Here is a 26,145-nt window from a genome sequence, read left to right as displayed (position 1 = left end):
AAACCGCATAACGAGCACTAATTACGTGATCATTAGCGCGTCAGCAGGGCAAATATGCAACTTTATTGGTGTACTTACAGGAATCATGGCGTGGTCGCAGCGCCCATTGTCCACGTGGTCATGTAGTTCCGTGCGAGTGAATAATGCGCCACAATGTGAACACTTGCAACAAGCACTGTGCTCACAGCGCAGGTGATCTGCTAGTGTTTCTCTGCTTTCACACACAAGTGTGCATTCTGGGCAATGCTGATGCCGTTCTTTATTCACTCGTAGAATGTTATTGTGGCAGATAGAGCACTCAAACTGTATTCACCATCGCAAACCACAGCATATGTGTAAGCTACCAATCTAAAATATGAACGAGTATTCATGGCGTACCTTGTGATAAGCTGGGTTCTTGGCGCAGCGCAGCGTATGAATTTCCATGTTCGTCGAGGATACATCAGCCAAACACAATTTGCATCTGTGAGCATCGCCTTGCTGGGTGCTGAAATCCGAAGAAGCTGTTGATTCAGCACTTAATATGTGCGTTTGAGCATTCGTCCCTTCAGATTTTGACTTGTAGATATCTCCCGGAGATACTGTGTGGTTCATAATTCGTGGTTGTGTTGCAGTCCCTAAAGCATATCCAGGAGTTGAAAACGGTCCTTGAGATAGACGAAGCTGGGTAGCTAGCACCGATGAATCCGAAGCTGCAGCAAGTGCATCGATAGAAGTAGGCCTTGATTTCTTGTCTCGGATAATTTGCTGTGCTTTTTGCAAACTATTCAGAGAAAGTTTGCGTGATGCATTCTCAATATCCCTGGTTGTGTTGAGATCAGGGGCGGTAGTTGAGCTTTCCACGTAGCCGCCATCTCTCAGTCTTCTTCCATAGCATAGCCTGGAAGTCAAACTATTATGCGTGGGTGCTGGGTTGCGGTCAGCTACAGAAATTGGGTCTGAAACCAGTGCAGCTTCATTTGATGAAGATGAATTTGCTGTTGACGGGCGCTTTAGATCAGATTTCTGAAGATCAAGGAACAATCAGCTTATTTGGTCAAAACTTGCGCAAGAATTCAACAGTACTCACCACTGGAGTCATGAAGTCTGTCTCCAGGTCAACATCGCCGCATAAGCTAACCACTGACGCTGGTTTCAATTCTGCTACGCGTACGTAGTAGCGCACATTGCCATACTCGATTACGATCGTCGAGTTCACGCTCAGGACGGAGTATCTGCGGAGAGCAGTTTCCATCAACAGCTACCATATCGTTCTTAATATTCCTCAAAACATGCACCATTTTTCAGTCGATGCTCTAGTACCTTAGGTCCAATTTCTGCAACCAAGTCCAGGAAGCTCGTGGTTTCTGGTTGTAATCGACAGTAAATTCCCCGAGGAAGGTTGGTAGTACTAGATACGATGACTGACCCTCCTTCCGGCACATGTAGGTTCTGCATTAGCCAGTATGGTAGGAAAACTTGGCCTTCTGGAGCACTGAACTCCTGGACGGAGCAATACTGGAGGCGGCAATCGTCAATTCCCTCGGCTACGTTTACCCCTACAGCTCGGACCTGACCATAGTACATCGCGTTGGAGATTATTCCCTTCACCAAGTAGTATTCGAGCCGACGTACTGTGAAAAGGAATGGTGTTGGGATTTTCGAGCACTGCAACTCCAGCAGGATTTTCTGTACGTACAACATTATGTGTATTTGCACAGGAAAACAATATGCCTCGATAGCACGCACCGGAGGTAGAACAACTTTGTCGCCAAACTCGAGGTGAGGCATGTCTTCAGCGAAAACAGAAAGCGATAGTCATTCATTGCATGTCGTCATCATGATGGTACGCACGTACACCGTACCGAGGCAAGCCACAGAGAAGCATTGCAGTTTATTCGATAGAAGTGGAGGCCCATCTTTCACCTGAGCGGGCAGTCTTCGTTTCCCAGGGCGGGCCATCCAGCTTTGATGAAATGGTCCGCGAACCTCTAAATTTACGCGTAGGTTTCGACACATGAACACCATTCGTGAATGGGTCCGACTCCAGCGCAGTCGAATGACCAAGTAATAAGGTGGCGCCACGATACGGTTCATTTGCCAGAGCGAGTAGTGGAAGCTGGCTGGTGCATCATCGACGACACTAACGAAGTTGTCAGTTTACGCACCTAAGAATGACTGCCTTCATCGTGCAGAGTGAACTTGTGCGTCAGCAACGGGATAGCTCAAGCTACAGATTACGCACGCTTCCCAAAGGAAGCTTGGCATTGACAAGTTGTCATTCCACAACTTACCAGCTACGACTCAAAAGCTCCAAGCCTCACCGCCTTCACCACCAACTTTTCACCTCGACCATGAGCCCGAACATCCCGACCAAGACGCTGCCCAGCGGAGCCGAAATGCCAATGGTTGGCCTGGGCGTGTATCTCTCCGAGCCCGGAGCGGAGACCTACAACGCCGTCCTCTCTGCTCTCAAGCAGGGCTACCGCCACATCGACACGGCCCAATACTACGAGAACGAGGCCGACGTTGGTCGCGCCATCAAGGACTCGGGCATCCCTCGTGACGAGATCTTCGTGACCACCAAACTCTTCATCACCAACTGGGGTTACAACAACGCTCTAGCGGCCACGAAGGCCAGCAACGAGAAGCTCGGCCTCGGCTACATCGACCTGTACCTCCTTCACGCCCCGGGTGAGGTCTCCACGCGCGACGAGTCTTGGCGTGCTCTGGAAGAACTCCACGAGCAAGGCATCCTTCGAGACATTGGCGTCTCCAACTTCAGCGAGGCTCACTTGGAGAAGTTCCTGAAAACGGCCAAAGTGAAGCCCGCTGTGAACCAAGTGGAGCTGCATCCGTGGATGATGCGTCCGTCGTTGGTCAAGTACTGCCAGGAGCATGGCATTCTCCTGCAGGCCTACTCGCCCCTTGCTCGGGCGCGCAAGATGGATGACCCCACGCTTCTCGAGATTGCCAATGATGTAGGCGCCACGCCTGCCCAGGTGCTGGTGGCCTTCAGCTTGGCAAACGACTTCACGACGCTACCCAAGTCCGTGGACCCTGACCGCCAGAAACTCAACCTGGATGGAGCGAAAGTCAAGCTGAGCGCTTCGCAGGTCGCCAAGCTTGCAGCCCTGGACGAGTATCTCGTGGTTGGCTGGGACCCTACTAGAGACCACGCCGTGTAAGTTTGGAGGGCTGTTCCGCTCTTATGGAGGACAAGAGGGAAGCAACCGTTGTGGCTCCAGAAGGCAGTCTGTAGGTTGAGTTGTCTTTCAATACCACATCGCATCTACCGCTTGTGAATAGTTTTGTGCTCCACGCATTTCATTTTGGAAGTACATTCCGATGAAAGTAGCAGGTAGTGGCGGAGAAATCGTTTTGCCGTCCAAATTGCCATTGAACAGCTGTGAGTTGGAGAGGTGCCATCTTCGTGGAGACGTGCGTGGTTGGGCGCAAATTCGAAAATGAAGCCGGAATGTTGAGTTTTCTTACGCGTCTATATCATTACAGTGGAAAACGTTCATGATAAGTGTGCTGTCAAACGAGTTGTTGGATGCACCCCGCGGTTCTCACATTTCGTTAATAGCATACACGTATTGTATTCTTTTTAAATTCAGCCGAGACACATGAATTGCCAAGTTATAAAAAATGATGTGTATGATGAGCACTGTGCTCATACTCATTCCTTTGGAGAATTATCTTCAGCGTTGAAACGATATGGTTCATTTGCCAGAGCGAGTAGTGGAAGCTGGCTGGTGCATCATCGACGTCACTAACGAAGTTGTCAGTTTACGCACCGAAGAATGACTGCCTTCATCGTGCAGAGTGAACTTGTGCGTCAGCAACGGGATGGCTCAAGCTACAGATTACGCACGCTTCCCAAAGGAAGCTTGGCATTGACAAGGTGTCATTCCACAACTTACCAGCTACGACTCAAAAGCTCCAAGCCTCACCGCCTTCACCACCAACTCTTCACCTCGACCATGAGCCCGAACATCCCGACCAAGACGCTGCCCAGCGGAGCCGAAATGCCAATGGTTGGCCTGGGCGTGTATCTCTCCGAGCCCGGAGCGGAGACCTACAACGCCGTCCTCTCTGCTCTCAAGCAAGGCTACCGCCACATCGACACGGCCCAATACTACGAGAACGAGGCCGACGTTGGTCGCGCCATCAAGGACTCGGGCATCCCTCGTGACGAGATCTTCGTGACCACCAAACTCTTCATCACCAACTGGGGTTACAACAACGCTCTAGCGGCCACGAAGGCCAGCAACGAGAAGCTCGGCCTCGGCTACATCGACCTGTACCTCCTTCACGCCCCGGGTGAGGTCTCCACGCGCGACGAGTCTTGGCGTGCTCTGGAAGAACTCCACGAGCAAGGCATCCTTCGAGACATTGGCGTCTCCAACTTCAGCGAGGCTCACTTGGAGAAGTTCCTGAAAACGGCCAAAGTGAAGCCCGCTGTGAACCAAGTGGAGCTGCATCCGTGGATGATGCGTCCGTCGTTGGTCAAGTACTGCCAGGAGCATGGCATTCTCCTGCAGGCCTACTCGCCCCTTGCTCGGGCGCGCAAGATGGATGACCCCACGCTTCTCGAGATTGCCAATGATGTAGGCGCCACGCCTGCCCAGGTGCTGGTGGCCTTCAGCTTGGCAAACGACTTCACGACGCTACCCAAGTCCGTGGACTCTGACCGCCAGAAACTCAACCTGGATGGAGCGAAAGTCAAGCTGAGCGCTTCGCAGGTCGCCAAGCTTGCAGCCCTGGACGAGTATCTCGTGGTTGGCTGGGACCCTACTAGAGACCACGCCGTGTAAGTTTGGAGGGCTGTTCCGCTCTTATGGAGGACAAGAGGGAAGCAACCGTTGTGGCTCCAGAAGGCAGTCTGTAGGTTGAGTTGTCTTTCAATACCACATCGCATCTACCGCTTGTGAATAGTTTTGTGCTCCACGCATTTATTTTGAAGTACATTCCGATGAAAGTAGCAGGTAGTGGCGGAGAAATCGTTTTGCCGTCCAAATTGCCATTGAACAGCTGTGAGTTGGAGAGGTGCCATCTTCGTGGAGACGTGCGTGGTTGGGCGCAAATTCGAAAATGAAGCCGGAATGTTGAGTTTTCTTACGCGTCTATATCATTACAGTGGAAAACGTTCATGATAAGTGTGCTGTCAAACGAGTTGTTGGATGCACCCCGCGGTTCTCACATTTCGTTAATAGCATACACGTATTGTATTCTTTTTAAATTCAGCCGAGACACATGAATTGCCAAGTTATAAAAAATGATGTGTATGATGAGCACTGTGCTCATACTCATTCCTTTGGAGAATTATCTTCAGCGTTGAAACGATATGGTTCATTTGCCAGAGCGAGTAGTGGAAGCTGGCTGGTGCATCATCGACGTCACTAACGAAGTTGTCAGTTTACGCACCGAAGAATGACTGCCTTCATCGTGCAGAGTGAACTTGTGCGTCAGCAACGGGATGGCTCAAGCTACAGATTACGCACGCTTCCCAAAGGAAGCTTGGCATTGACAAGGTGTCATTCCACAACTTACCAGCTACGACTCAAAAGCTCCAAGCCTCACCGCCTTCACCACCAACTCTTCACCTCGACCATGAGCCCGAACATCCCGACCAAGACGCTGCCCAGCGGAGCCGAAATGCCAATGGTTGGCCTGGGCGTGTATCTCTCCGAGCCCGGAGCGGAGACCTACAACGCCGTCCTCTCTGCTCTCAAGCAAGGCTACCGCCACATCGACACGGCCCAATACTACGAGAACGAGGCCGACGTTGGTCGCGCCATCAAGGACTCGGGCATCCCTCGTGACGAGATCTTCGTGACCACCAAACTCTTCATCACCAACTGGGGTTACAACAACGCTCTAGCGGCCACGAAGGCCAGCAACGAGAAGCTCGGCCTCGGCTACATCGACCTGTACCTCCTTCACGCCCCGGGTGAGGTCTCCACGCGCGACGAGTCTTGGCGTGCTCTGGAAGAACTCCACGAGCAAGGCATCCTTCGAGACATTGGCGTCTCCAACTTCAGCGAGGCTCACTTGGAGAAGTTCCTGAAAACGGCCAAAGTGAAGCCCGCTGTGAACCAAGTGGAGTTGCATCCGTGGATGATGCGTCCGTCGTTGGTCAAGTACTGCCAGGAGCATGGCATTCTCCTGCAGGCCTACTCGCCCCTTGCTCGGGCGCGCAAGATGGATGACCCCACGCTTCTCGAGATTGCCAATGATGTAGGCGCCACGCCTGCCCAGGTGCTGGTGGCCTTCAGCTTGGCAAACGACTTCACGACGCTACCCAAGTCCGTGGACCCTGACCGCCAGAAACTCAACCTGGATGGAGCGAAAGTCAAGCTGAGCGCTTCGCAGGTCGCCAAGCTTGCAGCCCTGGACGAGTATCTCGTGGTTGGCTGGGACCCTACTAGAGACCACGCCGTGTAAGTTTGGAGGGTTATTCTGCTCTTATGGAGGACAAGAGGGAAGTAACCGTTGTGGCTCCAGAAGGCAGTCTGTAGGTTGAGTTGTCTTTCAATACCACATCGCATCTACCGCTTGTGAATAGTTTTGTGCTCCACGCATTCATTTTGAAGTACATTCCGGTAAAAGTAGCAGGTAGTGGCGGAGAAATCGTTTTGCCGTCCAAATTGCCATTGAACAGCTGTGAGTTGGAGAGGTGCCATCTTCGTGGAGACGTGCGTGGTTGGGCGCAAATTCGAAAATGAAGCCGGAATGTTGAGTTTTCTTACGCGTCTATATCATTACAGTGGAAAACGTTCATGATAAGTGTGCTGTCAAACGAGTTGTTGGATGCACCCCGCGGTTCTCACATTTCGTTAATAGCATACACGTATTGTATTCTTTTTAAATTCAGCCGAGACACATGAATTGCCAAGTTATAAAAAATGATGTGTATGATGAGCACTGTGCTCATACTCATTCCTTTGGAGAATTATCTTCAGCGTTGAAACGATATGGTTCATTTGCCAGAGCGAGTAGTGGAAGCTGGCTGGTGCATCATCGACGTCACTAACGAAGTTGTCAGTTTACGCACCGAAGAATGACTGCCTTCATCGTGCAGAGTGAACTTGTGCGTCAGCAACGGGATGGCTCAAGCTACAGATTACGCACGCTTCCCAAAGGAAGCTTGGCATTGACAAGGTGTCATTCCACAACTTACCAGCTACGACTCAAAAGCTCCAAGCCTCACCGCCTTCACCACCAACTCTTCACCTCGACCATGAGCCCGAACATCCCGACCAAGACGCTGCCCAGCGGAGCCGAAATGCCAATGGTTGGCCTGGGCGTGTATCTCTCCGAGCCCGGAGCGGAGACCTACAACGCCGTCCTCTCTGCTCTCAAGCAAGGCTACCGCCACATCGACACGGCCCAATACTACGAGAACGAGGCCGACGTTGGTCGCGCCATCAAGGACTCGGGCATCCCTCGTGACGAGATCTTCGTGACCACCAAACTCTTCATCACCAACTGGGGTTACAACAACGCTCTAGCGGCCACGAAGGCCAGCAACGAGAAGCTCGGCCTCGGCTACATCGACCTGTACCTCCTTCACGCCCCGGGTGAGGTCTCCACGCGCGACGAGTCTTGGCGTGCTCTGGAAGAACTCCACGAGCAAGGCATCCTTCGAGACATTGGCGTCTCCAACTTCAGCGAGGCTCACTTGGAGAAGTTCCTGAAAACGGCCAAAGTGAAGCCCGCTGTGAACCAAGTGGAGCTGCATCCGTGGATGATGCGTCCGTCGTTGGTCAAGTACTGCCAGGAGCATGGCATTCTCCTGCAGGCCTACTCGCCCCTTGCTCGGGCGCGCAAGATGGATGACCCCACGCTTCTCGAGATTGCCAATGATGTAGGCGCCACGCCTGCCCAGGTGCTGGTGGCCTTCAGCTTGGCAAACGACTTCACGACGCTACCCAAGTCCGTGGACCCTGACCGCCAGAAACTCAACCTGGATGGAGCGAAAGTCAAGCTGAGCGCTTCGCAGGTCGCCAAGCTTGCAGCCCTGGACGAGTATCTCGTGGTTGGCTGGGACCCTACTAGAGACCACGCCGTGTAAGTTTGGAGGGCTGTTCCGCTCTTATGGAGGACAAGAGGGAAGCAACCGTTGTGGCTCCAGAAGGCAGTCTGTAGGTTGAGTTGTCTTTCAATACCACATCGCATCTACCGCTTGTGAATAGTTTTGTGCTCCACGCATTTATTTTGAAGTACATTCCGATGAAAGTAGCAGGTAGTGGCGGAGAAATCGTTTTGCCGTCCAAATTGCCATTGAACAGCTGTGAGTTGGAGAGGTGCCATCTTCGTGGAGACGTGCGTGGTTGGGCGCAAATTCGAAAATGAAGCCGGAATGTTGAGTTTTCTTACGCGTCTATATCATTACAGTGGAAAACGTTCATGATAAGTGTGCTGTCAAACGAGTTGTTGGATGCACCCCGCGGTTCTCACATTTCGTTAATAGCATACACGTATTGTATTCTTTTAAATTCAGCCGAGACACATGAATTGCCAAGTTATAAAAAATGATGTGTATGATGAGCACTGTGCTCATACTCATTCCTTTGGAGAATTATCTTCAGCGTTGAAACGATATGGTTCATTTGCCAGAGCGAGTAGTGGAAGCTGGCTGGTGCATCATCGACGTCACTAACGAAGTTGTCAGTTTACGCACCGAAGAATGACTGCCTTCATCGTGCAGAGTGAACTTGTGCGTCAGCAACGGGATGGCTCAAGCTACAGATTACGCACGCTTCCCAAAGGAAGCTTGGCATTGACAAGGTGTCATTCCACAACTTACCAGCTACGACTCAAAAGCTCCAAGCCTCACCGCCTTCACCACCAACTCTTCACCTCGACCATGAGCCCGAACATCCCGACCAAGACGCTGCCCAGCGGAGCCGAAATGCCAATGGTTGGCCTGGGCGTGTATCTCTCCGAGCCCGGAGCGGAGACCTACAACGCCGTCCTCTCTGCTCTCAAGCAAGGCTACCGCCACATCGACACGGCCCAATACTACGAGAACGAGGCCGACGTTGGTCGCGCCATCAAGGACTCGGGCATCCCTCGTGACGAGATCTTCGTGACCACCAAACTCTTCATCACCAACTGGGGTTACAACAACGCTCTAGCGGCCACGAAGGCCAGCAACGAGAAGCTCGGCCTCGGCTACATCGACCTGTACCTCCTTCACGCCCCGGGTGAGGTCTCCACGCGCGACGAGTCTTGGCGTGCTCTGGAAGAACTCCACGAGCAAGGCATCCTTCGAGACATTGGCGTCTCCAACTTCAGCGAGGCTCACTTGGAGAAGTTCCTGAAAACGGCCAAAGTGAAGCCCGCTGTGAACCAAGTGGAGCTGCATCCGTGGATGATGCGTCCGTCGTTGGTCAAGTACTGCCAGGAGCATGGCATTCTCCTGCAGGCCTACTCGCCCCTTGCTCGGGCGCGCAAGATGGATGACCCCACGCTTCTCGAGATTGCCAATGATGTAGGCGCCACGCCTGCCCAGGTGCTGGTGGCCTTCAGCTTGGCAAACGACTTCACGACGCTACCCAAGTCCGTGGACCCTGACCGCCAGAAACTCAACCTGGATGGAGCGAAAGTCAAGCTGAGCGCTTCGCAGGTCGCCAAGCTTGCAGCCCTGGACGAGTATCTCGTGGTTGGCTGGGACCCTACTAGAGACCACGCCGTGTAAGGTTGGGGGGTTATTCCGCTCTTATGGAGGACAAGAGGGAATCAATCGTTGTGGCTCCAGAAGGCAGTCTGTAGGTTGAGTTGTCTTTCAATACCACATCGCATCTACCGCTTGTGAATAGTTTTGTGCTCCACGCCTTCATTTTGAAGTACATTCTGGTAAAAGTAGCAGGTAGTGGCGGAGAAATCGTTTCGCCGTCCAAATTGCCATCGCACAGCTGTGAGTTGGAGAGGTGGCATCTTCGTGGAGACGTGCGTGGTTGGGCGCAAATTCGAAAATGAAGCCGGAATGTTGAGTTTTCTTACCCGTATGATCATTACAGTGGAAAACGTTCATGATACAAAGTTAAGTGTGCTGTCAAACGAGTTGTTGGATGCACCCCGCGGTTCTCACATTTCGTTAATAGCATACACGTGTTGTATTGTTTTCAAATTCAGCCGAGACACATGAATTGCCAAGTTATAAAAAATGATGTGTATGATGAGCACTGTGCTCATACTCATTCCTTTGGAGAATTATCTTCAGCGTTGAAACGATATGGTTCATTTGCCAGAGCGAGTAGTGGAAGCTGGCTGGTGCATCATCGACGTCACTAACGAAGTTGTCAGTTTACGCACCGAAGAATGACTGCCTTCATCGTGCAGAGTGAACTTGTGCGTCAGCAACGGGATAGCTCAAGCTACAGATTACGCACGCTTCCCAAAGGAAGCTTGGCATTGACAAGGTGTCATTCCACAACTTACCAGCTACGACTCAAAAGCTCCAAGCCTCACCGCCTTCACCACCAACTCTTCACCTTCGACCATGAGCCCGAACATCCCGACCAAGACGCTGCCCAGCGGAGCCGAAATGCCAATGGTTGGCCTGGGCGTGTATCTCTCCGAGCCCGGAGCGGAGACCTACAACGCCGTCCTCTCTGCTCTCAAGCAGGGCTACCGCCACATCGACACGGCCCAATACTACGAGAACGAGGCCGACGTTGGTCGCGCCATCAAGGACTCGGGCATCCCTCGTGACGAGATCTTCGTGACCACCAAACTCTTCATCACCAACTGGGGTTACAACAACGCTCTAGCGGCCACGAAGGCCAGCAACGAGAAGCTCGGCCTCGGCTACATCGACCTGTACCTCCTTCACGCCCCAGGTGAGGTCTCCACGCGCGACGAGTCTTGGCGTGCTCTGGAAGAACTCCACGAGCAAGGCATCCTTCGAGACATTGGCGTCTCCAACTTCAGCGAGGCTCACTTGGAGAAGTTCCTGAAAACGGCCAAAGTGAAGCCCGCTGTGAACCAAGTGGAGCTGCATCCGTGGATGATGCGTCCGTCGTTGGTCAAGTACTGCCAGGAGCATGGCATTCTCCTGCAGGCCTACTCGCCCCTTGCTCGGGCGCGCAAGATGGATGACCCCACGCTTCTCGAGATTGCCAATGATGTAGGCGCCACGCCTGCCCAGGTGCTGGTGGCCTTCAGCTTGGCAAACGACTTCACGACGCTACCCAAGTCCGTGGACCCTGACCGCCAGAAACTCAACCTGGATGGAGCGAAAGTCAAGCTGAGCGCTTCGCAGGTCGCCAAGCTTGCAGCCCTGGACGAGTATCTCGTGGTTGGCTGGGACCCTACAAGAGACCACGCCGTGTAAGGTTGGAGGTTATTCCGCTCTTATGGAGGCCAAGTGGGAAGCAACCGTTGTGGCTCCAGAAGGCAGTCTGTAGGCTGAGTTGTCTTTCAATACCACATCGCATCTACCGCTTGTGAATAGTTTTGTGCTCCACGCATTCACTTTGAAGTACATTCCGCCTACCAAGTCACATATAGATCTAGAAATATAGTGTGCCTCTGGCAGTGCTGTCTCAATCAATACAGCATTTACCTCTCGTCCCAACGTTCTACTCTCCTATCAACAGACCCAAGTTTCTGTGACGTGTGTCCCAAAGGACCAATAGCGCATGAACAGAGATCCCAGTCAAATGAAAAGCCGGCAACAGCTTCAACTACGACGACAATTTGCAGTGACGTCAGCCCTCTCGAAAGCGATATTCGCGTATCGATTGCATCAGCTAAAACGTTATAGCAATCCTACCCATCCTAAAGTCCGTTGAGTTATTCTTCAGCTGAGCCATTCCCCAATTTCCAAGCTACTACCAAGTTTCCAAGCATCCAAGCGTTCCTACGCCGATGAGTGCCAGCATCGAAACCAAGACTCTGCCCAGCGGCGCCAAGATCCCAGTCGTCGGACTGGGCGTTTACCTGTCGGAGCCCGGTGCTGAAACCTACAACGCCGTGCTCTCCGCTCTCAAGCAGGGATACCGTCACGTTGACACTGCCCAGTACTACCAGAACGAAGCCGACGTCGGTCGAGCCATCGAGGATTCCGGTATCCCCCGGGAGGAGATTTTCGTGACCAGCAAGTTGTTCGTCCAGAACTGGGGGTACGAGAAGGCTCTGCAGACGACCAAGGAGAGCAACGAGAAGCTGGGTCTCGGCTACATTGATCTGTACCTGCTGCACGCCCCGGGCGACGCTGCCACCCGTGACGAGACCTGGCGTGCTCTTGAGGAGCTCCAGGAGCAGGGGATCTTGAAGGATATTGGCGTGTCCAACTTCGGCGAGGCTCACTTGGAGAAGCTGCTGAAGACTGCCAAGGTCAAGCCCGCCGTGAACCAGGTGGAGCTGCACCCGTGGCTGACGCGCACGTCGCTGGTCAAGTACTGCAAGGAGAACGGCATTTTCCTGGAGGCGTACTCGCCGCTGGCGAAGGCTGCGAAGCTCGCGGACCCGACGCTGAACGAGATCGCGAATGAGGTGGGTGCTACCCCCGCGCAGGTTCTAGTGGCGTTCAGCCTCGCGAACGACTTCATCACGCTGCCCAAGTCGGTGAACCCGGACCGCCAGAAGGCCAACCTCGAAGGCGCAAACGTCAAACTGACGCCTGCGCAGATTGAGAGACTGGCGGCGCTGGACGAGTACCTCGTCACTGGCTGGGACCCGATCAAGGACCATGCCGTGTAAGCCGGTTATGACACCGTAGCTGTCTCTGTGCTTGGATCAAACCCACAGGAAGTTTGTATCTCGAATTATAGCTCCTGGTGCCCGACAGCCAAAGCGCTAAGATATCTAACACTGCAAGATGATCACCAACGCTTTCGTATGTTATCCTTACTAGCCAAGCACCACCGCTTCGCGACGGTAAGCTAACTTAGATTGGCCCCTCCACTGCTGGAGCTTGCATGCCTACGCTTCACTGCGGCAGTGGCGTCCCCGTTCCGCTTGCCTTGCGAGCCCTCTGCACTACTCGCAGTGTTAAGATAGTAATACAGTAGTTGGACCCGCAGCGCAGTAGCCCGACACCCAATCCGGCTGATTCGAGATGCCTCCCCATTGAAATCGCACCCGGCAAGCTGAAGACGGCTACGATAGCGACGCTCGCACGCGTTGGGATAGCTTGTTTGCTGAGGAAGTGAAGCGGCAGCGTGATTTGGCTCGGGTCCCGATTCCAGCCACTCGAGACGACTCCGACAATGAATGTGACTCGCCATGCTCCAAGTACGATCAGTGTCTGCTGGTGCAGGGCCCCGGCCGCTTGAAACAAATGTGCAACGTTTGACTACCCATTTCGAGCGACTTTAAGACATTGTGGAAGCTCACGTTCAGGCCAACTGGAACGTGTGGAGAGGCAGGAAGAGCATACACACCCCAAAGACATTCTGTTCATGACGATCGGCGCGCTGAAGCACTTGCGGGAGTTGGAACCTTGTGTCCTCAATGTTTGAAATTGACCCGTCTCCCTTCCAAAAGATGGTTCGGAAGTTCCTCGTGATGATCGAGCCGTTCTTGTACGAAACCTTCGCCACAGCAGAAGAAAAACGCTGGACGATGCAGCAGTTAATTATCTTTTAAGTAGTCACACGTTCATGAGGTTCCCGAGCGCACTATACCACGGACGTGGTATTCCAGCAAGAACAAACCCAGTAAAGGCAACAACCACGCCAAAAATTATTACAGTGAAAAACACCTCCACGGCTACATAGTGGAAATATCGGTATTTCGGCAAGAGAACACCGACAGGAGCTGCGATCAACTGTACGGGGTTTGAACTTGCTGCTGTTGATGATGCGACCATGTTCAAAGACAACGGCGACTTTCACAGAACGGGATGCGTAAGCTGCCAAACGAGTCTGAGCTAAACGATGAAGGCCCATTACCATCGTATCCTCGGCGTGAACAATTGGCATTGCAAATCCACCCTAACTAGATTACGACCAGGACTGCGCCATCATGCGCATGAGCAGGCTTTGTATCATTTCCTAAGTTGTCAACAGCAGCTCAAAAGCCGACAACCCAGTTCAAGTTTGTCCATGAGCGCCAACGTCCCGACCAAGACGCTGCCCAGCGGAGCCAAGATCCCCGTCGTCGGCCTCGGCGTGTATCAGTCCGAGCCTGGCCCCGAGACCTACAACGCCGTTCTGTCAGCGCTGAAGCTTGGGTATCGCCACATTGATACCGCGCAATATTACGAGAATGAGGCGGACGTCGGCCGCGCCATCAAGGACTCGGGTGTCCCGCGTGATGAGATCTTCGTCACCAGCAAATTGTCAATTTTCAACTGGGGGTATGAGAACGCCATCACCACCACGAAAACCAGCAACGAGAAGATAGGCCTCGGCTACATCGACTTGTATCTGCTCCATGCCCCCGCCGAGTCCGCGACTCGCGACGAAACCTGGCGCGCGCTCGAAGAATTGCAGGAGCAAGGCATCCTCAAAGACATTGGCGTGTCCAATTTCGGCGAGGCGCACCTCGAGAAGCTGTTGAAGACCGCCAAGGTCAAGCCCGCTGTCAACCAGGTGGAGCTGCATCCGTGGCTCATGCGCCCCACTCTCGTTAAGTTCTGCAAGGAGAACGGCATCCAGCTCGAGGCCTACTCGCCTCTGGCCAGGGCTCAGAAAATGACCGACCCGACCCTACTCGAGGTCGCCAACGAAGTCAACGCGAGCCCTGCTCAGGTGCTGGTGGCGTTCAGCCTGGCCAATGGCTTCGTCACGTTGCCCAAGTCGGTGCACACCGAGCGTCAGAAGACCAACCTCGAAGCCGCCAACATCAAGTTGACTCCCGACCAGATCGTGAAGCTCGCAGCTTTGGACGAGTACCTGGTCACGTGCTGGGACCCCATCAAGGAGCACGCTGTCTAGGCTTAAAGGGCCCACCAGCGTCTCATGAACTACTAACTGACGCTGGAATCACCCTCACATGAGCCTCTTGATCTCGAATTCTCACCGTCTTGACCCTCGGGCCGTGGTATTGAGACCCTCGAGCTTCTTCTGAGCTCGAGCTCGTTCACGCTCGTCCATCCGGTCTCTCGACCTCGCCGTGCCGAGCATTAGAGCCTTGAGCGCCGACGCGTTCGGCGCAATGCGTCGCCCTTCCCCCGAGAGTCTCGCACTATCCACGCGTCGAGTTGTACGCGGGTTCCGCTCATCTTGGCGTCCGTTGTCCCGCTACAGACCAAAACCGTCAGTGTGGAGTTGTTTATTGCATAACTTTTGATCGAGACCTACCTGAGCTACGCAACGGGTATCACCATAAAGAGCGGCGTCTCTGCTATCCCTCGAGCGGGAGCGCGAGCGGTGACGCCGTCTGTAGCGCGAGCTACGCCCGAATCCGTGTGGACTTCGACTGCGACTGCGACTTCTCGAATTGCGACGCCTAGAGCGGCGATCTCGACGGGGAAAGCTGCTACATCTATCCGAAGACGACGAGCTATCGCTTGAACTGGTCGAGGAGCCTCGGCGCCGGCGCTGGCGCGCGCACGGCGAGCAGGAGCGTCGGCGGGCGTCACGCTGGTCCATCCTCTCGATGTCACTGTGACACGGTCATAAATCCAGATACCCCCGTCTGAGTGACGGACGATTCGAAGGGAGATACACGCATCTGCAGCAACGCATACCGGTTGAATAGCCATCTGACAGCGAATTCTATGAAGATCACCCTCTATAACCCGATGGAGGGTTGTGTATCGCGTGTGGTACAGTGGGACGTCGGCCTGCACGCATTCACGCAAAACTTGCAACTGCGCCTTCACTTCCAGAACTTCCCGGCTCGCAACAACCGGCAACAGTGCAAAACTGTGCGTGGCAAATTGACACACCTAACGCTTTGCCAGCTCCGGCACTCACCTATCTTTATTCTGTCCCGCATACCCAGTCCCAACCCGTTCACTCGTCACCCATCGTCCCCACTCAAAAGACCCAAAAACCCGCCGCCTATTTGCAGCGGGGACCGTCATGAGCCAGTCCCAGTCCCAGTCGCAGCATCCCAGCCCCTGCCACGAACCGGAGCCCCCTCCCGTCGAGAAGCCCCGCGACCTGGGCTCGCCCACCTCCACCGCCGAGTCGCCCACGTGCATGGCGTCGCCCTGCTTCTCCTTCATGTTCGCGTCCAAGTGTGAGCGCACGGGACGCGCCAGTTCCGCGGGCTCCTCGGACTTCGATGAGCTGGGGGACGCCCCCGTGCAACAACTGCCCATTGCAAAGCACCAGGAGGTCCCGCACTTGGACCTCCTGAGCAAACCAAATTCCACGGACGTGACCGTCGGAATGGCTTCACCACTGGATAACACGCGACCGTTGACGTACCAGACAGCGCTGAGTCCCCGACAGCAGAGCGGCAAGCGGTACCATGGCGGGTACCTGCAGCATCGAGTCCCCGTGGCGGCGGGGCTGCTCAAGAGCTGGAAACGCAAGTATTTCCGACTGCGGGAGCACGGACTCGTGTGCTACAAGACGCAGGACGCAGCGACGCCGCTGTTCGAGGTGAACTTCACGGCGCACTCGGTGCTGCTGCAGGAGAAACTGCAGGGAGATCGGACGTCGAGCAGCGGGAGCTTGAGCAGAGCAGGTGGCCATGCTGGAGACGCCTACGCGGACCCAGCGGAGAAGCACCGGAGGACGTCGTGGCCCATCCCGAACTCCGGGTCGTTGGTTCTGGTTCTCAAGCATGTGGAGGTCACGGGTTACCAAACTCCGGCGAAGGCGGTCGAAGTGCCGCTCTTCCTGAAAGCAGAGGACGAGGCGGACCGCACAGCGTGGACAGAATGCGTCCGCTATATGATTGAAGCGCACAAGCGTGCTCTGTTGCAGGCTGATCTGGAGAAAGGTCAAAGTGATGAAGACACAGATGAATTGATGTCGCCGGTGCAGTCACTCCCAAGCGCTGACGTAGCAATGGACACACCGGCGCGTCGAGGATCGGAAACTAACAGCCAAGAAGTCGCCAAGAAGCAACGACGTCGTCGGAGCAGTGGGTCTGCTGTGGCACCGGATGTATTGCCGAGGTTAAATAACCTGGTGGAAGTAGAGACTTTCGACGCCTTCTCTGTCAAGTACTTGCTGATGAAAGAGATTGGCGAGGGCTCATTCTCGATCGTTCACCGCGCCGTGAATCGCATGACTGGCCAGGTGTGTGCGGTGAAATGCTGCAAAATCTCGGCTGCTTTGGAAGAAGAGGAGCGTCTGCTGCGTACACTCTCGCACCCGAATGTGGTAAGTCTGGAAGGCGTATACGAACGAAACAAGGATCTCCATTACGTGGTGATGGACTATTTGAAGGACGGCGATTTGTGCGACCTCCTCATCGAGAGGCAGCGACTTCCGGAACCCGAGGCACGCCGCATCATTCGGCAGGTTGTCGAGGGACTCGCGTATCTGCACCGTCGCTGTGTGTTGCATCGCGATATTAAACCGGAAAACATCTTGATCCACGGCAACATCGTGAAGATCGCAGATTTCGGGCTGGCGAAGGAGCTTGCGCAGCCTACAACCATGCTAAAGCGCAGCTGTGGAACGCTGGAGTACGCAGCGCCTGAGTTGCTTTGCGGACGGCCGTATGGTCTCAAGTCGGACATCTTCAGTCTTGGCATAGTGCTATACGTGTTGCTTTTCGGTGCCTTCCCGTTCAGCGTGGAATCTGCTGCCGCCTTGCAATGCATGGATCACTTCCCGGAAGGTGTTGACGTGAGGGACATGAGCTGCCTGAGTCGCTCTAATGTGCAGTGGCGTACGGTCAGCCCACTAGCGCAGGATGCGCTGCTTAAAATGCTGAAGACGAACGAAAGTGAACGGATCTCAGCTGAAGACTTGATGGGCCACCCTTGGTTTGATGAGCTGGACGACGACATGTCGGGATCGGCCAACTCCAACGGAAGCACCCCGGAAGAGTTTGAGCTCGCTCGCATCGAGGCCTGCGAAGGTCTTGGATTTGCCGAGCTGCTCTCCCGCGGCTTCCAGGTCATCAAGTATGGGTACAAGGAATCGACAAAGCCGCACTCGACGTCGCTGACCCTGAATTTCATGGAGGAGTGCATCACGTGGACGCCCCGAAACACCTCGATGCCAACCCGGACATCAAGCAACATCAATGGGAATGGATCAGACGATACTAAGCGAGAACGTACTATTCCACTCCGTGAAATCAAGGAGATTCGGGAGGGCCACGCGACGGAAACGTTCTTGTCTTGCAAACACTCGAAGTTCGTGCCCGCTCCTGAACTATGCCTTTCCATTATTTGTCCCTGGCGAACACTGGACTTGGTGGTGGAGGCCCCAAGTCAACGCGAATTCATGGTGCGTGGACTCCGCCGATTACTGCCATTATCGCCTCAGTGATCCAGATGCTTTCAAGGACAACTCATAGTGCAATGTCAAGAAAACGCTGTAATATTATAAAGCGTCATGCTGTAATAATTCACAAGTCGATCTTTAGTCAATATTGAAGACTTCAAGTTCTTCCTCCTTCACCTTTTCCTCTGGCAACCCATGCTTCTCCAAAAATTGCAGGGAAAAGATAAGTTGCTGAAGGTATTCACGGAACTCCAGCACATGCTCGTCCTTGAACATCGTTGGTTTCAGCGTCGATGTCAGATTGCTTTCCAGGTCTTCTCGAGTAACCCCAGCGGGAAAATGACCCACGATCAATGCAGCATACATGAGAAGAAATACTCCACAGTCTGAGCTATTGCTTTGCAACGGAACCTGCCGTACAAACATGCAGCCACGTGAGATTGAGAGCTAGAACGAGGTGTGCACATCCACCACTTACATTTGGCTCGAGAAGACCAATACCTTCCGAATCGAACGATGTTACGATCGTCTCTTCCTCCCCCACCGCATCAGCACCAAGCTCATTTTTCTCCTTCGGTACGCTGACAACAGTGCTCGAAGAGAAGCGTGATTTCCACTCACATTCCAAATAATTGCGGAGCATTTTTGTGAATTTCTTCTTTCGATGACAACGAAGTGAATCCAGAAACAAGAGACAAGGTGGGTTTGCCAGTCGATCTTCTTGGCAGGACTGCAACTCCTCCTCTTCGATCTCTTCTTTAAAGCCATCATCACCGCTAGCCGTTGAAGTTCCTTCACCACCACCTTCTCCACCGTCACCATCCACCAAATCGACCACCTCTATTTTGCTATCATTGGGGACTGTTTGGCGGTGGCGTCTCACCTTTCTGTGCTTTTTGATAATAGCGGAGCCAGGATTGCAAAGCACTGCAATGCTCCAGTGAAAACTATAAGGCACATGATACGTAAGTTGTTAGCTACTAGACCCATGATACAGAGAGGACATGAACAACATACCTATCGTTGATAGGAATAAATAAGAATCGTTTCTCGAAGAGGTTTGTCTCTTTTTGTGTCCAGCGAGCAACTCGTGCAAACCGCTCGTCTGGATCTGCAGTTGTTAACTCGTGAGCGCCGTTTGTGCCATTTAATTGTGTGAAGAAGTGTGACGTGAAGAAGTACGTTTGCTGCTGCTGCCACGGCGCTAAATGACGCCAGAGAAATCTGCATGACCAACAGCAGAGTCAGTATAAGTACCCACGTGATGTACAGCTCAAACACGCGATGGGTTCTACCTGAGGTAAAAGTCGATGATATTGTCGTTCAGAAACTCCCCAGGGACAAGACGGTCCACATCACCGAGCGTCACCGAGATTCGTCCAGCCGTATCCGAGCCATCATACGGATATGTAAGCAGAACTTCACTGCGGCGACTTTCTATTCTCCGTCGTTTCAACTTTTCGTCCTCACGGCGAGCCGCTGCTGCTGCTCTCTTCCTACTCTCCACCTTTTCGCTCTTCTTTTCCTCTTGCTCCAATGAAGAAAATGCCAACCCATCCACTACGGCTGCTTTATGTTCCAATCCATCAACCTGTGAGTTTTGAATAACCACCACGGCGCCGTTGTTGATACCTGGCCCATGATCTTGCTTGTCAGGTACCACCGCATCATCAATCTGGATAGGTGCTTTCGCTTCACCAGAGTCAGCGCGTAATACTCCATTGCTCTCACGTGACAGATTTAGTGTCCCCCCTTTCGTGGCTCCTCCGTGATCGCTGACTACGGCAGCACCACTGTCCTCTTCCAAGACGGAGGATCGCGGAGTGAAGAATGTTTTCACACTACCAAAAGCGTGTTTGGTAAATGACGCCAAACGCCCCCCAGCACTAGAAGATGCGCCGCTTTTCGACTCAATACGCTGTTGAACCCGTAACTTGTGTGTAGCATCCCACCTCGAATAATCTCTCACTTCGCTATCTCTGAAAACCATGTGAACCAATACCAGCGTTAGCTTTGACACCAGAACCCCACAAACTCCACCCAGCATGAACTTACGATAGCTTCTCACTAAATAGCTGCGCCAACCTCGGGTTGCTGTCCCCCATACTCTGGCAGCGCATCACCTCCATTTCCTCGTCGAAGTAAAACACGACACCAAACACTTCTGCACAAAACACGCAACACACACAACCACGAAAAAATAAATTAGCACCACCCCGCCATCGAAGCAGCTGCAGCCAGCCAGCAGACGTACTCGGCGTCATGACTTCCTTCTCGTTCTTCTTGGAACAAACCCTGGCGAACACCGAGTCATACCAGTCCGCAAAATTGGACCGGCCCTTCGCGCCATCCAGCTGGAGGAGCAAGATGTACGGCGGGCGATCCACTCTCGAGAAACTACCAAATAAAAAATCAAATAAAAATAAAAAAACAATAAGATACTTTTTCTCCTCCATAGCACACTTAATAGCCACCGCGCCAACGCACCAGAAGCGCCCCAGGTGGGCGTACTGGACCTCCCCCTGCCACTGGCGCTTGCCCGCCTGCCAGATCGTGAGCTCCACGCGGTCCTGCTGGAACTCCATCTCGCAGCGGTCGTACTTCTCGCCGCAGACGTTGGTGCGCGGCGCGCAGATGACCTCGTGCAGCTCGTCCTTGGCCGGCGAGCTCTGCGCGCTGCTGCCGCTGAGCTGCGCGTCCCTGCGGCGCCGCTGCCTGGGCGAGCCGTACTGGAAGAAGAAGTTGAGGCGCTGGCCCTTGTCCGCCTGCTGCGGCCCTCGCTCGGCCCCGACGCTGCTGCTGCGGCTGCGACTGCGCTCGAGGTCGTCCTTGTGCTCGCTCTGCTTGCTCTCGCTGTCGTCGCTGCTCTCGTAGTGCAGCGTGCGGGTCGAGAGTGATGGTCCGGGGCTGCTGCGCGGCTCCGCGTCGTCCGAGGAGTCGCCGTCCACGTCGATGGGGCTGAACGCAGAAGCACGTGACAGAGGAGGAGGCGACCGCCGCGTCGCGGACGTCTGCGCGCCCATGCGCAGCGACGGAGACGTCAGGCCGAGCCGCATGGAGGCGGCCGTCGGTGACGTCGAGTGCGGAATCGCTGCCGTGTGGTCTGGTCATTGAAGCGAATAGTGACTCGGAGTGATGGTCATGACGTTGGAGAGGGGTATGCTGTGTGGTGGGATTGGCTGAGGGTGACGACATGGTCGAGCGGCTTTTGACGACGGGAAGCGCGAGTTTGTCCGACGTGCTCGCGACGCCAGCGCTGGTTTGCGCACGCCTAACTAACCTGCACCGTCCGTATTGGTGTGCGCCTGGTTGGGGCACTGGCGGCGGATGGGAAAGGGGACCGACCCGCGCCCCGGCCCGCAGTAATGCCTACTATTACAAGTAGGTATGCGTCAACCTGGGGGCTGTGTGAAGCAGGGCGACGAGCAGCAGGAGCAGGAATCAGCAGCCGGCGCTGCCGTCCTCTCCGGTGTTGTCGCCCCCGTAACGCAGCGGAGAAAGGGCTGCGCGTGTCCAGCTGGGCCCGAGACCGGTAAGACGGCGCTGCTTGTATGAATCGTGCAGCCATCTGCTGCCAAACCGAGGCGATGGGAAGAGCACCCGCACGTCGGGTGACCGCCATACAAGCCGCCGTGCCGAAAGCGTCGCGGATCCAAAACAAAGAGTTGAATGACAACCGGCGGGACGTATACAAAGCGTATACTCGCCAATTTTGGCGAAGGTAATAAGAGCTGGCTGCTCCACGTTCTGCTGCCACGCCAAGGTTCGGAGCAGCGCGGTGCAGCAGTCTTCTTTCGCCGGCAATAGATTGTCGCCAGCGTCAATTTCTAGGCGGCGCGGCGAGCGTAACGCCACTTTCCAGCTCTTGTTCTCTGAATTTCAGACTGAAATGCCGCACGTGTTCCTATCATAGGCGACGGGCGGAGGCGGAGCTCTCGGAGAAGCACACGTTTTCGCCGGCTCGCTGCTTGCATGCGATACCTTAGGTGCGTCGCGATAGAGCTGTTTGCAACAGCAGCTGTGGAGGCCGGCTCTGTCGAATCGAGAGGTGCTTGCTTTCATCATGCGAGTGGTATCCTATTGCGGGCAGGCAGCAGACGAACAAACCTCAGTTGCCCCGCTCGACAACCATGCACACACAGCCCGCTGCCTGAATGTAGGCGCTGCAGCCGCTCCACCACCGGCCGTCGCCCCCCGTTGCGAATGTAGAAGAAGAAGACTTGCTGTCGAGATTGGACGGCGAGCAGGCGACACCGAGAGGAGCGGCCAGGCTGGCGCCCGCGATGTGCTCGACGATCGGCGGCGGCGGCGGCAACAGGCTGCTGCCAGCAGCTCAACACGTAGCCAAACAGCGACTCACTGGGAGAACAACGGCGCCTTCCATCTTCGCCAGGAAGCCGCTCCTGGGCAACCCAACCCACATTGGAGCGGCGCCGGTCCTTTTCGGGCCGCAGCGCCTCATTGCTAAAATGCCACTTCCGGACGCGAATTTTCTACCCGCACAGCGTCTTTGTATGGGCTCGATCTTGAATACCAACTTTCCGCAAGGTGCTCTTGCGCGGCTGCTGCGCCCGACCTGCGTGTACATCATTCCGGCTTGTTATAAGCGATATCCGTATGCTGTGGAGTCGGTCGCGCTAGCCTAGTCTACCACACCCGCCGGGTCGGTGGCGAGCGTCTTTTTTCGCAGAATCGCTGGCGTGGCCCGATTTGCCAATATTCGCCAGCAGTTACACAGACACTGTTTTTGTATTGCCGCGCCCCTGTCCCAGAGCAGTCGGTTTCTTCCCCCCCGCTGCATTTTTCGCCGCAGGCCTCGGCAGCTCATTCCCGCTTTCGCTCCATGGCGCGCAGCTCGTCCCCGGTGTTCAACGAAGCCCCCTCCGTGCCCGCCGACGCGTCCGAGCCCGTGATGGTGACCAAGACCTCGACCTCCTCGGGCGCCGCGCCCGCCGCCGACGCCAGCGTGTCGTCAGCCAGCGCCACCCCCACAGCCACCGCCTCGTCCTCCGTCGTGGCCACCACGCCGGCGCCCGCTGCCAGCGACTGCCTCAAGGCCGCCTCAGGTGCGGCCTCCCCGTCCGGTGTGGACGCGACTGCCGACGCCGCTTCGCCTGCGCCCTCGCAGCGGTTCGCTCGCGTGCCGCCCGCCGTGCTGCAGAGCGTGAAGGCGTCGCTGACCTTCCGCAAGAGCTGCCTGAAGCGCTCGAAGTCGTCGGCGCTGCCGCCCGCGGCCTTCGAGGCGCACCCGGTGGCCTCGGCGCTCAAGGCCGAGGCGCCCGCAGAGAAGAAGGAGGACACAAAGCCCGTACAGAAGAACCGCCGGCGCTGCTGGCAGTGCAAGGTGAAGGTGGGGCTCACGGCCGTCAAGTGCCGCTGCGACTACACGTTCTGCGGCAAGCACCGCTACGCGGAGGAGCACAACTGCGCCTTCAACTTCAAGACGGCGGGCAAGCGCAAGCTGGAGGAGGAGAACCCCATCGTGGTGCCCAGCAAGGTCGCGCGGATCAACTAAGGCGTGAAGGAGTTGAAAGACCCAGCTTCTCACTGAGCCGCCCGGGGCCGATTGGGCCTCTGGGTTTTTGGGTGATTGCGCCATCTCGGCGACCTCACGGCTTAGATCCACCCCAGATTCGATTCGACGCGTGCAGTTTTCCCTCCAACGATAGAACAAGAAGTTAAGGGACGCCGCCGCCTCTCTGCGCTCCGCCCTCCTATCCGACGGCCAGTGTGTGCCACACGGAGCTGCGGGAGGCAACCCAACGTCCCGAGTAGTTTAATAGCCGGCGGGCGCAGTCGCGCGCCGCCCCCGTGTCCAGCCGCGTCCTCAGCGTAGTGCACGCTCCAGTTCAGCGCGGACCGAGCTTAAAAAGAAAAGTATAGTACCAGTATTCTGCAACCATCTGCCCGCCTCGTTCTCGCCTTCTTCTGGTGCCCGGCTGGGGCTTCTTTGGTGTCTCGTCGCGAGAATGTTCGAGCCTCAAGATGGGAGCGAGCGGGAGGGGAGGGAGGGGAGGGATCGTAACGATGCGAGAACCCAGTGTGCTAAAACAGGCGAGGCCGAAGGTATGTTCGAGAACTTCTTGCGCATCCCAGCTATCTTCGCCGCTCTGCCGTTGGTGCAACTGGGCGCCAGTTGGTCAGGTGAAAAGGGCTGGATTTCTATACAAAAACTCGGGTCATGTATCCGGTTCGAGGCAGCCTTCACACGGGCAAGTTCCACGAGCGCGTGGCACTCGCCAGCGCCTTCTTGCCAGCCAGCGCCTCCGCGGACGGCATGGCCGTCTCCCGCTCGCGGCGGGTGGCCTCGGCGGGCGTCTCCAGCTCGATGCGTGGGGCGCCGTCCCACTCGAGCAGCTGCTTGACAACGTCGGGCATGTCCGGCGTCTGCAGCGCATCGGCGTCGCCGCCGAAGACCTCGGCGTAGAGCGTGGCGGCCGAGACCCTGGCCCCGTCCTGCCGGCAGCTGGCACGACACAGGCCCTCGGCGTACAGCTTGCCCGTGGTGGGGCACTGGAACTGGTGCAGGAAGTACATCCACTCGTCGTCCGCGAACACGAGCTGCGAGCGGATCTCGTAGGGCCGGAAGGGCGGGATCGGGTGCCGGAAGCGCACGGCCTGCGAGGCCACGAGCAACGCCCGGCGGTGGCGCGCCACGTTGCCGAGGATGCCAGTCACTCTGCAACACAGAACAAGAACGTGAGTGCGTCTGGGTTGTCGTCAACGTTAGGTGCAAAGGCGAGTTTAGACTCACGCGCAAAAGTGCCAGCGCGCGAGCTCCATGTTGAAGAGGTACGAGGCGTTGTTCAGGTGCAGGTTGATGTCGCAGTCCAGGAAGCCCGGGCGTGCGCGCCACACGGCCGGGTAGGCGAAGCCCATGCCCGGCCGGATGTTGCCCTTGTGCAGCACGCGGTGCACCAGCCCAGCGCCGATATTCCACACGATGCGCCCCACCATCGCGCCGCAACAAGCTCGAGTGAGGAGGGCTCAGCTATTGGCACCGTCTGAAGCGGACTCAGACACGTTGCATTTCATCGTTGCACACGTCCTGCAACTCATTTTTCTACCCAGCACATTCCGACGTGAAAAAAAAACAATTGACAGAACCCGTGTATCATCGCAAGCTATACTTTCCCTCAAACATACAGCTTACGGCAGGTTCATGGACTTCTTCATCTCCTGCCAGACGCGAGCGCCGAGCTTCTCGGGCGTTGGCGGAAGAGGGTTGACCTCCAATGTCAGCTCCGCTTGCTTGCCAGCGTCTCTCATGCTGGCAGTGCAAGCTTCATCCCAGTCCAGAAAGCCTTTCACCACGTCGGGGACCTCCTTGGGGGCCTCGATCCTCTCGCTGCCGCTCACTTCGGCGAAAACCCGGTTGGCAGACACCCGGCGACGCCCTTTCATCACGACGCCACGCACGAGGCCCTCGGCGAACTGCTTGCCGGTCGTGGGGTCTTGGAACTGGTGCAGCAGGTAGATCCAGTCGTCGTCCCAGTACACCACCTGGGTCTTGATCTCGTAGGCGTGGAACGGGGGGATCGCGTGGCGATATCGGATCGCCTGCGAGCCCACGACCACCATGCGCCGGTTCTTGATCGCGTGCCACAGAATGCCATTAGCCGCGCAAAAGTGCCAACGCGCCAGCTCCATGCTGTAGAGGTACGACGAGTTGTTGAGGTGCAGGTTCACGTCGCAGTCCAGCAGCCCCGTTCTCCCCTTCCACACCGACGGGTAGCTCACCCCCAGGACTCCCTTGCCCACGGAGCGCCTGTTCGCCAGGCGATGCACCAGCCCCGCGCCGATGTTCCAGAACGCACGCAGCACCATCGCTCAAAGGGATTGA

The 26,145-nt window shown here is 55.5% G+C and overlaps 16 protein-coding genes across 16 annotated transcripts; 11 read left to right on the top strand and 5 right to left on the bottom strand.

The window, feature by feature from the left end:
* Positions 1 to 997: 997 nt before the first annotated feature.
* Positions 998 to 1,898, bottom strand: IUM83_15286 (Ubiquitin fusion degradation protein; the record flags this gene model as incomplete). The annotated part of the gene is made up of 7 exons (XM_067940090.1): positions 998 to 1,005; positions 1,070 to 1,086; positions 1,176 to 1,240; positions 1,303 to 1,346; positions 1,409 to 1,431; positions 1,729 to 1,772; positions 1,845 to 1,898. The coding sequence occupies 7 exons, from the start codon at positions 1,896 to 1,898 to the stop codon at positions 998 to 1,000; spliced, it is 255 nt and encodes an 84-aa protein (XP_067794441.1).
* Positions 1,899 to 2,333: 435 nt separating this feature from the next.
* IUM83_15285 (putative aldehyde reductase) lies at positions 2,334 to 3,167 on the top strand (the record flags this gene model as incomplete). The annotated part of the gene is made up of 1 exon (XM_067940089.1): positions 2,334 to 3,167. One exon carries the CDS (start codon positions 2,334 to 2,336, stop codon positions 3,165 to 3,167), a length of 834 nt encoding a protein of 277 aa, XP_067794444.1.
* Positions 3,168 to 3,965: 798 nt separating this feature from the next.
* On the top strand, positions 3,966 to 4,799 carry IUM83_15284 (putative aldehyde reductase; the record flags this gene model as incomplete). The annotated part of the gene is made up of 1 exon (XM_067940088.1): positions 3,966 to 4,799. One exon carries the CDS (start codon positions 3,966 to 3,968, stop codon positions 4,797 to 4,799), a length of 834 nt encoding a protein of 277 aa, XP_067794443.1.
* A 796-nt stretch (positions 4,800 to 5,595) lies between these two features.
* IUM83_15283 (putative aldehyde reductase) lies at positions 5,596 to 6,429 on the top strand (the record flags this gene model as incomplete). Its single annotated transcript, XM_067940087.1, has 1 exon — positions 5,596 to 6,429. One exon carries the CDS (start codon positions 5,596 to 5,598, stop codon positions 6,427 to 6,429), a length of 834 nt encoding a protein of 277 aa, XP_067794446.1.
* Positions 6,430 to 7,225: 796 nt separating this feature from the next.
* IUM83_15282 (putative aldehyde reductase) lies at positions 7,226 to 8,059 on the top strand (the record flags this gene model as incomplete). Its single annotated transcript, XM_067940086.1, has 1 exon — positions 7,226 to 8,059. One exon carries the CDS (start codon positions 7,226 to 7,228, stop codon positions 8,057 to 8,059), a length of 834 nt encoding a protein of 277 aa, XP_067794445.1.
* Positions 8,060 to 8,854: 795 nt separating this feature from the next.
* On the top strand, positions 8,855 to 9,688 carry IUM83_15281 (putative aldehyde reductase; the record flags this gene model as incomplete). The annotated part of the gene is made up of 1 exon (XM_067940085.1): positions 8,855 to 9,688. One exon carries the CDS (start codon positions 8,855 to 8,857, stop codon positions 9,686 to 9,688), a length of 834 nt encoding a protein of 277 aa, XP_067794448.1.
* Positions 9,689 to 10,492: 804 nt separating this feature from the next.
* IUM83_15280 (putative aldehyde reductase) lies at positions 10,493 to 11,326 on the top strand (the record flags this gene model as incomplete). The annotated part of the gene is made up of 1 exon (XM_067940084.1): positions 10,493 to 11,326. One exon carries the CDS (start codon positions 10,493 to 10,495, stop codon positions 11,324 to 11,326), a length of 834 nt encoding a protein of 277 aa, XP_067794447.1.
* Positions 11,327 to 11,862: 536 nt separating this feature from the next.
* On the top strand, positions 11,863 to 12,696 carry IUM83_15279 (putative aldehyde reductase; the record flags this gene model as incomplete). Its single annotated transcript, XM_067940083.1, has 1 exon — positions 11,863 to 12,696. The coding sequence occupies one exon, from the start codon at positions 11,863 to 11,865 to the stop codon at positions 12,694 to 12,696; it is 834 nt and encodes a 277-aa protein (XP_067794529.1).
* A 1,346-nt stretch (positions 12,697 to 14,042) lies between these two features.
* Positions 14,043 to 14,876, top strand: IUM83_15278 (putative aldehyde reductase; the record flags this gene model as incomplete). The annotated part of the gene is made up of 1 exon (XM_067940082.1): positions 14,043 to 14,876. The coding sequence occupies one exon, from the start codon at positions 14,043 to 14,045 to the stop codon at positions 14,874 to 14,876; it is 834 nt and encodes a 277-aa protein (XP_067794530.1).
* An 81-nt stretch (positions 14,877 to 14,957) lies between these two features.
* Positions 14,958 to 15,533, bottom strand: IUM83_15277 (uncharacterized protein; the record flags this gene model as incomplete). Its single annotated transcript, XM_067940081.1, has 2 exons — positions 14,958 to 15,182; positions 15,243 to 15,533. 2 exons carry the CDS (start codon positions 15,531 to 15,533, stop codon positions 14,958 to 14,960), a joined length of 516 nt encoding a protein of 171 aa, XP_067794525.1.
* A 128-nt stretch (positions 15,534 to 15,661) lies between these two features.
* Positions 15,662 to 15,972, top strand: IUM83_15276 (uncharacterized protein; the record flags this gene model as incomplete). The annotated part of the gene is made up of 2 exons (XM_067940080.1): positions 15,662 to 15,811; positions 15,889 to 15,972. The coding sequence occupies 2 exons, from the start codon at positions 15,662 to 15,664 to the stop codon at positions 15,970 to 15,972; spliced, it is 234 nt and encodes a 77-aa protein (XP_067794526.1).
* A 77-nt stretch (positions 15,973 to 16,049) lies between these two features.
* IUM83_15275 (CAMK/CAMK2 protein kinase) lies at positions 16,050 to 18,347 on the top strand (the record flags this gene model as incomplete). The annotated part of the gene is made up of 1 exon (XM_067940079.1): positions 16,050 to 18,347. The coding sequence occupies one exon, from the start codon at positions 16,050 to 16,052 to the stop codon at positions 18,345 to 18,347; it is 2,298 nt and encodes a 765-aa protein (XP_067794527.1).
* Positions 18,348 to 18,440: 93 nt separating this feature from the next.
* Positions 18,441 to 21,358, bottom strand: IUM83_15274 (Sentrin-specific protease 7; the record flags this gene model as incomplete). The annotated part of the gene is made up of 10 exons (XM_067940078.1): positions 18,441 to 18,713; positions 18,781 to 18,873; positions 19,186 to 19,249; positions 19,320 to 19,526; positions 19,598 to 19,735; positions 19,810 to 19,829; positions 20,272 to 20,281; positions 20,358 to 20,466; positions 20,557 to 20,699; positions 20,790 to 21,358. The coding sequence occupies 10 exons, from the start codon at positions 21,356 to 21,358 to the stop codon at positions 18,441 to 18,443; spliced, it is 1,626 nt and encodes a 541-aa protein (XP_067794528.1).
* A 1,787-nt stretch (positions 21,359 to 23,145) lies between these two features.
* On the top strand, positions 23,146 to 23,817 carry IUM83_15273 (zinc finger protein a20 domain-containing; the record flags this gene model as incomplete). The annotated part of the gene is made up of 1 exon (XM_067940077.1): positions 23,146 to 23,817. One exon carries the CDS (start codon positions 23,146 to 23,148, stop codon positions 23,815 to 23,817), a length of 672 nt encoding a protein of 223 aa, XP_067794521.1.
* Positions 23,818 to 24,506: 689 nt separating this feature from the next.
* Positions 24,507 to 25,259, bottom strand: IUM83_15272 (THEM6 protein; the record flags this gene model as incomplete). The annotated part of the gene is made up of 2 exons (XM_067940076.1): positions 24,507 to 24,981; positions 25,057 to 25,259. The coding sequence occupies 2 exons, from the start codon at positions 25,257 to 25,259 to the stop codon at positions 24,507 to 24,509; spliced, it is 678 nt and encodes a 225-aa protein (XP_067794522.1).
* Positions 25,260 to 25,451: 192 nt separating this feature from the next.
* On the bottom strand, positions 25,452 to 26,129 carry IUM83_15271 (THEM6 protein; the record flags this gene model as incomplete). The annotated part of the gene is made up of 1 exon (XM_067940075.1): positions 25,452 to 26,129. The coding sequence occupies one exon, from the start codon at positions 26,127 to 26,129 to the stop codon at positions 25,452 to 25,454; it is 678 nt and encodes a 225-aa protein (XP_067794523.1).
* Between the last annotated feature and the right edge of the window lie 16 nt (positions 26,130 to 26,145).

Source organism: Phytophthora cinnamomi (assembly GCF_018691715.1).
Source record: "Phytophthora cinnamomi strain GKB4 chromosome Unknown Contig24, whole genome shotgun sequence".
Taxonomy (NCBI): domain Eukaryota; phylum Oomycota; class Peronosporomycetes; order Peronosporales; family Peronosporaceae; genus Phytophthora; species Phytophthora cinnamomi.
The sequence above is the reverse complement of the archived record's forward strand: the minus strand, read 5'-3'. Positions and strand labels throughout refer to the sequence as shown.